This window comes from Melozone crissalis, unplaced genomic scaffold, assembly GCF_028551555.1.
Source record: "Melozone crissalis strain CALT ecotype California unplaced genomic scaffold, PUWL_Pcris_2 ptg000063l_1, whole genome shotgun sequence".
Lineage (NCBI taxonomy): Eukaryota > Metazoa > Chordata > Aves > Passeriformes > Passerellidae > Melozone > Melozone crissalis.
The window spans coordinates 14,868,400-14,879,838 of NW_026535841.1; the positions used below are offsets into that span (position 1 = coordinate 14,868,400).

The following is an 11,439-nucleotide window of genomic DNA, read 5'->3' on the forward strand; positions in this document are numbered from 1 at the left end:
TGACACATGTGCACATAGGTATTTATTTATAAAACACACATGGCTGTACATATGTTCCAGGCATCTATGTTACAGTGTTTAGGTAAACAGTTAATTCAGTTAGCCTTTTTGCTGTTGATGTATAAACAAATCTGCATCCAAGAACAGGCTTTCCATGGACAAGGGAAAGCAGCTCACTTGGGGAGTTAAAAAAGAGCTGGAGAGGACTGGCCCGGCGTTTGAAGGGCTGAGCAGTTCAGCTGTGGAGTAAAAAAGAGCTGAAAAGGACAGGCCTTGGGTTTGCAGGGATGTGCAGTGTGTGCACACAGCCAGGGGGACGCTGCAGTGCTCCAAGCAGAGCACCTGTACAGGTGTGGCCACGCTGCTCTGAGCACCCGCACCGGCACCGTGCCAGGAGCAGCAGCAGTGCTGCTGTGCCCGTGGGTGCTGAGGCTGTGCAAGCAGTGTAGGGCATTGTCCAGGGCATTGTCCAGGGCATTGTCCAGGGCACTGATTGTCCAGTGGCTGCAGGAGCCCGGAGAGCTGAGGGAGAGGGCACAGCCTAACACAGCCTGGCCCAGCCTGGCACAGCCGGGCCGGGCTCAGGAGCATTGGGCAGACGGAGGCTCCCCCAGCCCAGCAGGTACCCACAGACCCTGTACAGAACCACCTTCCCCAGCTCCTGAGCAGGGAGCTTGGCTGGCACACCCAGCAGCAGGTACCCACAGACCCTGTACAGAACAACCTTCCCCAGCTCCTGAGCAGGGAGCCCTGAGTGCAGGCTGGCACACCCACCGGCAGGTACCCATGGAGCCTGTACAGAACCTTCCCCAACTCCTGGGCAGGTACCCACAGACCCTGTACAGAACAACCTTCCCCAGCTCCTGAGCAGGGAGCTCCGGCTGGCACACCCACCGGCAGGTACCCACAGACCCTGTACAGAACCTTCCCCAACTCCTGGGCAGGTACCCACAGACCCTGTACAGAACAACCTTCTCCAACTCCTGAGCAGGGAGCCCTGAGTGCAGGCTGGCACACCCACCAGCAGGTACCCACAGACCCTGTACAGAACCTTCCCCAGCTCCTGGGCAGGGAGCTTGGCTGGCACACCCAGCAGCAGGTACCCACAGACCCTGTACAGAACCTTCCCCAGCTCCTGAGCAGGGAGCCCTGAGTGCAGGCTGGCACACCCACCGGCAGGTACCCATGGAGTCTGTACAGAACCTTCCCCAACTCCTGGGCAGGTACCCACAGACCCTGTACAGAACCTTCTCTGGCTCCTGAGCAGGGAGCTCCGGCTGGCACACCCACCGGCAGGTACCCACAGACCCTGTACAGAACCTTCTCTGGCTCCTGAGCAGGGAGCTTGGCTGGCACACCCAGCAGCAGGTACCCACAGACCCTGTACAGAACAACCTTCCCCAGCTCCTGAGCAGGGAGCTTGGCTGGCACACCCACCGGCAGGTACCCACAGACCCTGTACAGAACAACCTTCCCCAGCTCCTGAGCAGGGAGCTTGGCTGGCACACCCAGCAGAACAAAGCTGCAGCAGCCTGTCAGCTGCCCCGGGCCATGGAGGAGAATGAAGGGTTGAAAGGTGTGCTGTGGGGATGATTCATACACCTGAGGCTCAGACCAGGTGCTCTGCAATTAACTGCATTAACCTGCAGCTGGAGAGAGTTCAGAGCCAAGGTTAGCTATTCTCAGTTCAATTGGTTTGAAATCTGTACTGGGGATTATATTCAGTTATTTATATGGCTGGGGGTTTTTTGTTTGTTTTTTGGCTTCTTTTTCTGTCTGGTTCTGCTGAGAGGATAAAAAAATGGGCGTGCTGTCTGCATGTTGAGGTCTAATAATATTTAATGCAGCGTATACAGCAATTCTCCTTCTAAACTTAGAGGGAGGAACCACAAAATGACATTTAAAGTTAGGATGACATTTATTTGGAATATCCACTGACTTGGGGTAGGTGGAGGGAGAGAGATGGCTTTGAAAAGCAGAATGCTTACAGGGATAACCCTTTTTCAGTTTTACAGAACATGGCAGGGCTTAAAAAATGTGCCTGCCTTAGCACATGGACAGACTACATGATCTCTTTTGAAATCTGCACAGGATCTTTTTACCCGCTGGGTTTAATTTCAGAATCCAGTAGAGTCATTAAAGAAAATAAAATTATGTTTGTTCTTTCATCTGGAGCACAGAGCAGTATCAATTTTTCATTCCCTCCTCCTTTGCATTCCCACTTTCAAAAAAAAAGATGTATAGATGGAGGAATTCACCCTATAGGTCCCCTAAAATTTCTGGTCTCCAACAGCTGCTTTGAATTGATTTTGTATACATGGTTGCCTAATGTGTGCAGCATGTAACAGCGTTCCTGCGCTCTTGGACAGGAGACTGCCAAACTCAAATATACGTGTGCTGAACTGGCAGTGCATCCAGAAAGGTCTGGCAGTCCCTTCCCAAATGTCTGGGTTTTCTGATCACTCTCTCGTGGAGTAATGGGGCATTCCAACTGTGTCCCAGCACTTCCTGTTCACCTTCATCAAGCAGAGTATTTCTCATTAAAGACAGGGAAAACACAAAGTTAGACAAGGGGCTGGAGGACACAGAGACATTTCCAGCACTAATATCTCATTATACTTTACCATGCTGTTGTCTGTGCATTCCCTGTCTGGTACAAGCACTTCAGACTGAGCAGGTCTTTCCTCCCACTGTGTTTTAATCACTTCCATATAATAATAAATTAAATAGGAAAAAAGACCTCAGAACATCTAAGACTGATATAGATGTAACACTTCCTCCCCATATTTCCTAGTGGTGTAACTCCACTGTACAGGAGAGCTTTCTGTGCCTCACTCCGTGCCACGCTGGCAGTTTGTGGGTTTGACCCAGATGGATTCCCTGACAAATGCTTTAACATTTCTATCCAACTCCTGCTCTGTACAGGCCACGTTCTGTATGATGAGGGTAAAAGAAGAGGTTGCATTTGGTGGCACTGGGATGGGTGTGGGCTGTGGGTGAGTGTGGGGCTCAAGCACCAACAGCCCCTCTGGCCCCAACTCAGCCTGAGCTGTCTCCCCTGTCCTGCAGCCTGACAGTGAAATTACGGGTGCTGCCTCCAGCTACAATTCAGTTTTGGTGGCATCAGGTGAGGGAAAGGCCGGGCTAGAAACACACCAGGCACCTTTGGATAGAATCAACCTTTATATGTGACCTTTGTGCTGATTTTGAGAAATGTGACATGGCTGCCTTCGCTGCCGGCTCCGTCGCTCCTGTGCCTCTCACATGCAATGTACACAGAGCATCTCTCTCTCCTGATCTGGAAATAATAAATAGCATTCCAAACGATGGCATTCCAATTTCTCACTCTTCATGCTTCCTTCAGAGAACGTGTGATTGCCATCACACTCTTCAAATTCAAATGCCAGATGGAGAATGTGTGAGGGCAACTTACAGCAGTGATTAAACCCATATCAGGAATTCCTGCTACCTGAGAATGTAGAAAGGATCAGCAGGTCAGGCCAGGAGCCCTTCCAGCAGGATATCCTGTCTCTGCCAGTGCCCTCTGGCAGAGGGGTAGAACATAAAGCCGTGGTGCCATTGGTAATTCCTCAATACATCAGAGTAAATAATGGGGGAACAACGTATTCCTGTGGGGAATATCATACGCCTATGGGACTCTTTCAACTGCTAAACTTTGGTTCGGGTCTGAACTGTGTCAAGGATTCTCAAAGGTTGCTGGCTGCTCCTGGAGATGGCTGGCTGCTTGAATTTGTATTTCTGTGCAAGGGGCAGGGGCACAGACCCGCAGGACACAGGTTCAAAAGACTGGTTTTACCTTGGAAAGGAGGAGTGGAGAAGTTATGGATGGAAATAAGGGAGGAAATGACAACAAGAGAACTAATTAATCCTTGCTATCATCTGCACTTTTCACTGTTTATGCCTTTACAAGGCTAGATTTGGCTGCAAGATACGCAAACAAATGCATGCAGAAAGCTGGTGAATGAAGGGTATCAAATGGTGTCTAAAAGAAAAGAAAATCTGAGTGCATTTTCTTTTTCTACTGAGCCTGTTCTTGTTTTTAATGTCTGTGGAACTTTCTTCTGCGACCTGTGCTTTAAAATGATAATACTCCTGTAATATTAGAGTATAAGTGAAAAGGATGTTTTCATCCTGCCTTTATGTAATTTTAACATTATCAGGTTTATTTCTGACCAAGAATTTTCTTTTTTTCCTGCTTTGGCTTTAGTTTTGTTCGTTGTTTTTGTTCCCAAGTGCAGAAAAATACTGTATCTTTAAATTAGGAGTAGCTGAATAATGAATCTCGGGCAGTGAAAAGGCTAATGTGCTGTGGAAGAGAAGGAGTTTAATCTAATTTAGTTGGAGGGTGTCTGTCTGTGGTGTTGTTTTCTGGACTGTGGGAATAGAGGAGGGAAGCTGCCCCAGTGAATGGTTCCTCCTGAGCCAGAAGCAGTGGGGAGTCCCTTAGATGCCACTGATCCGAAGCCAGGCCATGAAAAGGGGATTAAAGAAATGTTCTGATTTGCAATTCACACTAATGCACCCCGTCGAACCTTTGGTAATATTTCAAACCACATTTCAAGGGAAGTGCCCTTAAAATAGCCAGCTAAATTGTATTAGAGCAATACCATACAACCCACTCAGCCATTTATGATTTGTTTTTGTTTTTAATTCCTTTAACTCGTGGTGGTGGTGGCTCTCTAAGGCAATTAAAACTTTTGTGCTTTGTGCAGATTCGCACTTGCATGGGAATATTTCTCAGTGTGCCTGTCCTACTAGGCAGACGTGTTTACTTAAATTTTGGAGGAAAACTGCTACAAAGATTCTGTAGCTAGGAAAAAATAAACCCATTTGGCTTAGAAAGTAAACATTTCTCTGCATGACATTTAATTTTATTAATATCTAGTGGAAATTCAGTAAGAAATGCAGGCGTATAACATTGCTAGAATAGCTATCAGCTTTCTTTTCATGTGTGTGATCCTTTTCTTTCATAGTTGTTATCTCTATGGCTAACATTTTTTAAAATATGTGTTTTAATACCTGTGGTTTTAATATATAAATAGAACTCATTACTGCAATAAAATGTGTGAGTTAAAAAATGAACAAATGTGTAAAAGTATAGATGAGAATAACATTATTGAATGGGATTAACATTAAACTGATCTCTCTTTTTTTTGTGTAATAAAATGGCTGGCCAGAAATATTACACTTGAAAATCAGTTATAGCTACAGACTTCTTAAATATAGGATTGTCAATATCAGTGCACGTTCTGTCCTGACACACCATTGTTCTTCGTAAGTAATTTAGACTATTTCACTAAAATCTTTAATGTACTAATTAACTCTTCAACTCCCCGAGCTGCTCATTTCATTTCTCTTTTCTGCTGAAGTGTCAGAACATTTTCTCGCAAATGGATTATTTGGGTCTTCTTTAATCCCATTTCAGAAAACCTTGCCTGGCTCTGTAATTTCCAATGGCTCTAACATGGATTGAATGGATGCAACTTTGATTTTCACCATCAGCCATATCAAAGTGTTTTATTCCACTGCCACTGTAATAGATTATCCAGCATGAAACTTTGCCATTGCAGGGACGAGGGCTTTTTTTTCCCTGGCTCGTTTATGGTTTGCTTTACCTACAAAATATTTAGTTATGGTTTGAATTATCGCATGCCTTATTAAATATTCAAGTTTTTAAATCTTTTCCTTACGGGACGCAAGAAGAGCTGGACTTTAAGATAGAGATTATTCCTCTGCACATTTTTGGGAGGTGGGGAGATGGATAGCTAGAGGGAGAAATGCATCCTTCCTGTGAGTTGGCACATTATTTGAAATCATGTTTAATTATAAAGTTTCATTAAAAATCTTTTGCTTAAAATTTTAGAAGCCTAATAAGATTTCCATTAATTTAAACATATCACTATTCCCACAACGGCCCAAATGCTTTCTTTTTCCTCTTTCATCCATGGTTAAATATGTAAATAAAATGTCTAAAGTCATTCTTCAAAGAAGACAAAAGAAAAAAGAGCTGAGGGAAAAGACAGCCATAAAATTCCTCCCAATTCTCCATAACATTTGCCAGAGGGGGGCCAACTCCTAGCCAGGGCCTAGCAGCAGGGGTGCCTGGCTGCTCCATAGAATCACACATCTCAAATCCCACACACAGGAGAAAAAATAAAATAAAATATCTTTTCAGCTGGAGCCTTCAAAAGGTTCTTTTCATTTATTAGTTACAGAGGTATCTTCCAGTTGCTGATTTCTCAGCGCTCTCATTTTTCTCTAATAATGTTCTGTTTTTTACTCTCACTGACTCAGGCACACGGCTGATATGTGTAGATAGTCCTTAAAAATATAGAAAGTAAAATAAATGATCTAAAGCAGGATGCACTGGCTAAAGCAATGGCTAGAAAAACAAGGCTGATTTAAATTGGCACATGAAAGATCAATTAAGAGAGACAACTACAAAGGTTGGAGGTTCCCCCCCTTCTTTTTTCTCACTTTCATTTGTGTTTCTTTTCTGCCTCTTAGGAGAAAAAGGTTGCTATCAGCGTTACAGAAGAAAAAAGGCCATGTTTTATATCATGTATTTTTTTTCTAGATTACTTTAATGTCAGTGCTGATAGAATATGCTCTACAAAAATACTTGTTGGGGAAAAAAAAAAAACGAAAGAAAAACAAGCTCCCAAGCAATCCAGTTGGATAAAACAAACATTGAATATGTGCCTGTTATGCATTATTTAAATTCTATTTTTTTATTATTATTTAAATTCTACTTTTTAAAGCAGAATTTACTTGTCCCTTGAAAAAGCTTTCCCCACACTTCCCTGCTACCCCCAGCTGAGCTCTCCAGAAGAGGAATCAGGATGAATACAAATACTAAGAAAACAGGCTTAGATTAATGAAGAATGGAAATGCCCCAGCACACCCTCCCTCTCTCACACACAGACACACTAAAATAAATAAAGCTCTTTTTCTGCTCATAGCACTGCCTGCTTTTGAAGCATTCCCCGAGGAATGTGCAAGTGTCCGAGGCAAGGCCGGTCCCTCAGAGCAGTACTTTATAAATCTGATCTCGGTGCCCTGGAAAGCCACAGCAAGGACCTCGCTTTGCAAGGCGCGTTTTTATCATGGCTTTTACTCCCTGGCAAGAGCCGGCCACATCTTCGGGGCTTTCAGAGACAAACATTGGCCCTGGTTTGTTGTCCTAGCCTGGATCCATTTCTCCCTTATCACAGCTGAGGAAGCCAAGGTTTCCTTTCTGGAGCTGCCGGGGTATTAACTGTGACCCTGCGGGATTTGGGAGTTTCCAGCAGAATCCGTGTTCTCCTCGATAAGAAACAGGCACTAATGGAGAGGAGCCCGGTTTGTGCGGGTGGGCATGAATGAAATGAGATTTCCCTTCTTCATTAATATGTTCGCTAAAACCGAGCTCAAGGGGGGGTGGGGGGCGGGGAAGGGGGAGCTGAGCAGAGCTAAGCTTTGACTTGTGCTCACTGCGCTCCTTTCCGCCTGTGAAACTGCGAGCTGGAGTGTGGCCGGGGGTTTAACTTCCTCCTTCTCTAGCTCCGAGAGACCAATAAGCAAAATCAATCTCTGAGCTTAACTTTAAAAGTAAACACAACTCACTTTAGAACGATTCCCGTCTCCAAAAACCTGTACGTATCTTTTCTATAGTGGATGAAGTAACTTCCCCAAGGGTATGTCTCCTGTCCTCTTAGCATTTCTTATTTAAGGAATGGGGAAAGAAAAAAAAAAAAAAAAAAAAAAAAAAAAAAAAAAAAAAAAGCAGCCTACTTTTCGAGTGATGCCATACTGTGATTAAAGCCATAATCAGGTACTTTTCCAGCAATCCTGCCTGTCCTGTTCACTTAGGAATTCGAGACAAAGCACCACATTTGAAAAAAGCTGAGACTCCAGGCTGAAAGCAACCATATTTTATGACCCTGGCAGCGAAGATTTTATAGCACTCGCCATAAAATGCATCCTCCTCCCCACATCCTCCCTGCTAAAGCTTTGCCCCCCCTCCAATAAAGGCAGTCAAGGAGGCACCACCTTCAACCCTCTTATTAGGAGACACGAAGTCTGAAGGCTTCGCTCTCCCTGGCTTCCTACCTGAGCGAGGGAGGGCAGGCTGACGCCTTCTACAGAAAAGATCTTGTTAAACTTTCAACAGAGGGCAACGGGAGGGAAAGCAGAAAGGAAGGAAAGAGAGAAGGACAGAGAAACAAATGGGGCTTTTTCTAATCTGTGCCGATCGAGGAGAACCTGTAGGGGTCCTTAAGGAGGTTTCAAGGCGTTCCGAGTGATTGGAAAGTAATCACCGTGTCAGCTTCACCTTTCTCATGCAAAGTGGATGTCGTATGCGAGGCGGATCCTGCACAGGTTTTTTTTCTTCTTCTTGGGTTTAGCTTTTTTTTTTTTTTTTTTTTACTTTATTTTCCCCTCGGATTCAGCCGCCCCCAAAGCCGCAGCTGCCGCAGGAGCCGGCGAGGCGGGGGAGCGGAGCCGGCACAGACACCGCGCACACTCCGCGCCGGAGCCGACCTATTGCGAACCCGGAGCGGAGGGCGGCGAGCAGGGGGGATTTCTCAGGCCCCCCTCTTCAATGGCTTAGATATTTCCTCCCCCTCCTCCTCCTTCATTCCGCGCTCGGATAAACCAATCTCCACCTCTCGGCAAGAAAGTGAGGAGCCGCGACCCGCCGGAGGAGCGGAGAGTCTCCGGAGGCGGCGGCGGCAGCAGAGCCGCCCGGGACGTGTGCCGGGGGACGCGGCGATCGCCCGGCCGTGCCCGCGCCCGGCTCCGCGGACATCGCTCGGCCGCGGGAAGGAGCGGAGCCCCGGGAGGCGGGCAGGCGGATCGCGAAAGTGGAAGCCCGGGGAGCGGAAAGTTGCCGGGCTGCCCGCAGTAAGTTGGGCGCTCCTGCGGAGCGGGGGCGCCTTCCCTTCCGCCGCTCCCCGGCGGGCCCGGGCGATGCTGCCCCGCTCCGCCGGCGCCGCGGCCCCGCCGCGCTCGGGGCCGGTGCTGCGGCGGGCGGGGCCCGGCCGGCCGCTGCTCTGAGCCCCGCGGCCCCCGGGCCGCGCTCCGGCCGCCCCGCAGCCGCCAGCATGGGGCCGGCGGCCGGCAGCACCGCGCTGCTGCTCTGCTGGCTCAGCGGCTGCTGCGCGGCCATCAGCTCCATGGACATCGAGCGGCCCGGCGACGGCCGCTGCCAGCCCGTCGAGATCCCCATGTGCAAGGACATCGGCTACAACATGACCAGGATGCCCAACCTGATGGGGCACGAAAACCAAAGGGAAGCTGCCATTCAGCTGCACGAGTTTGCCCCCTTGGTGGAGTACGGGTGCCACGGCCATCTGAAATTTTTCCTGTGCTCCCTCTACGCCCCGATGTGCACGGAGCAGGTTTCCACCCCGATCCCAGCCTGCAGGGTGATGTGCGAGCAGGCGAGGCTGAAGTGCTCCCCGATCATGGAGCAGTTCAATTTTAAGTGGCCGGACTCGTTGGACTGCAGCAAACTGCCCAAAAAGAACGACCCCAATTACCTGTGCATGGAAGCCCCCAACAACGGGTCGGATGAGCCGCCCCGGGGCTCCGGCATGCTGCCCCCCATGTTCCGTCCCCAGCGGCCCAGCAGCGGGCACGATCTGCAGCAGCACAAGGACAGCCTGAGCAGGGCGTCCTGCGAAAACCCCGGCAAGTTCCACCATGTGGAAAAGAGCGCTTCCTGCGCGCCGCTCTGCACGCCGGGGGTGGATGTCTACTGGAGCAGGGATGACAAACAGTTTGCTGTCATTTGGATTGCCATCTGGTCCATCCTGTGCTTCTTCTCCAGCGCTTTCACCGTGCTCACTTTCCTCATCGATCCTCAGCGGTTCAAGTACCCCGAGAGGCCCATTATCTTCCTGTCCATGTGCTACTGCGTCTACTCGGTGGGGTACATCATCCGCCTCTTCTCAGGTGCCGAAAGCATTGCCTGCGACAGGGACAGCGGCCAGCTCTATGTCATCCAGGAGGGGCTGGAGAGCACCGGCTGCACCATCGTGTTCCTGGTTCTCTATTACTTTGGCATGGCCAGCTCCTTGTGGTGGGTGATCCTGACCCTGACCTGGTTTCTGGCGGCTGGCAAGAAGTGGGGGCACGAGGCCATCGAAGCCAACAGCAGCTACTTCCACCTGGCAGCCTGGGCCATCCCGGCCGTGAAGACCATCATGATCCTGGTGATGAGGAGGGTGGCCGGGGACGAGCTGACGGGGCTGTGCTATGTCGGCAGCATGGACGTGAACGCCTTGACGGGGTTTGTGCTCGTTCCTTTGGCTTGTTATCTAATCATTGGCACTTCTTTTATTCTTTCTGGCTTTGTGGCCCTTTTTCATATCAGGAGGGTGATGAAAACGGGTGGAGAAAACACCGACAAGTTGGAGAAGCTTATGGTCAGGATTGGTGTCTTCTCGGTCTTGTACACAGTGCCTGCAACTTGCGTGATAGCTTGCTATTTTTATGAGAGACTGAACATGGATTACTGGAAAATTGTGGCAACTCAACAGAAATGCAAGATGAACAATCAGACTAAAAATTTAGACTGCATGATGAATAACTCTATCCCAGCGGTAGAAATTTTTATGGTCAAAATTTTTATGTTGTTAGTTGTGGGCATTACTAGTGGCATGTGGATCTGGACTTCCAAGACCCTTCAATCCTGGCAAAATGTTTGTAGTCGGAGATTAAAGAAGAGAAGTAGGAGAAAACCCGCAAGTGTCATTACGAGTGGTGGGATCTACAAAAAGCCTCAACATCCACAGAAAACTCACCTTGCAAAATATGAATCAACATTACAGCCGCCCACCTGTGTGTGACCAGGTTGTAGAAAAGACTGTATCTCACCTCACAGACTTACCAATGTCCACAGTAGCAGTCAGAAATTAAAAAATGGTGCTTTTTTTGTCAGAACATTTTAATATCTCAAGGCACAAAAACGTGTCATGCTGAATTCAGGACCTGGTGAAAAGCTGAAGGTAAATGTACTCATGGAAAGGTTTGATGTGAAAGAAATATTGTGAATTGAAACAGTCTGTTCTGTTACTAATTTGTAGTTAAGAATCACATCCATCCCTCAGATTAAAAAAAAAAAACCAACCTAAAAACAAAACCAAACACAACAACCAACACTTATTTAACTTCTTCATGTAGCTGGGCTGGATTTTCTCCAGCTCTGTGAGTAACAAGGTATGGCCAAGTGTTAGGGAGCAGTGGTTTGATTGTAGAAGTGCCCAAGTGAGCGTTGTGTCACAGGGACGGGAGCAGGCCCATCCTGGGGAGGATGCTCTCTGGGAAAACAACCTCCGTGCTAACTTTGAAACCCTTCACAGCCCCTCTCAGCCCACTGGGCTTGGAGTGCCTAAAAATAGGCTGGATCTATAATGCTCACCAATATTCTTT

At 48.0% G+C, this 11,439-nt stretch overlaps 1 protein-coding gene across 1 annotated transcript; it reads left to right on the forward strand.

Moving 5' to 3' along the window:
- Window positions 1-9,107: 9,107 nt before the first annotated feature.
- On the forward strand, window positions 9,108-11,006 carry FZD10 (frizzled class receptor 10). Its single transcript, XM_054288792.1, has one exon. It carries the CDS (start codon window positions 9,108-9,110, stop codon window positions 10,854-10,856), a length of 1,749 nt encoding a protein of 582 aa, XP_054144767.1. The 3' UTR covers window positions 10,857-11,006.
- Window positions 11,007-11,439: the final 433 nt, after the last annotated feature.

What these genes read in the sequence shown, in the direction of transcription:
- FZD10 (XM_054288792.1), top strand. Translation starts at nt 9,108, where the DNA reads ATGGGGCCGGCGGCCGGCAGCACCGCGCTGCTGCTCTGCTGGCTCAGC.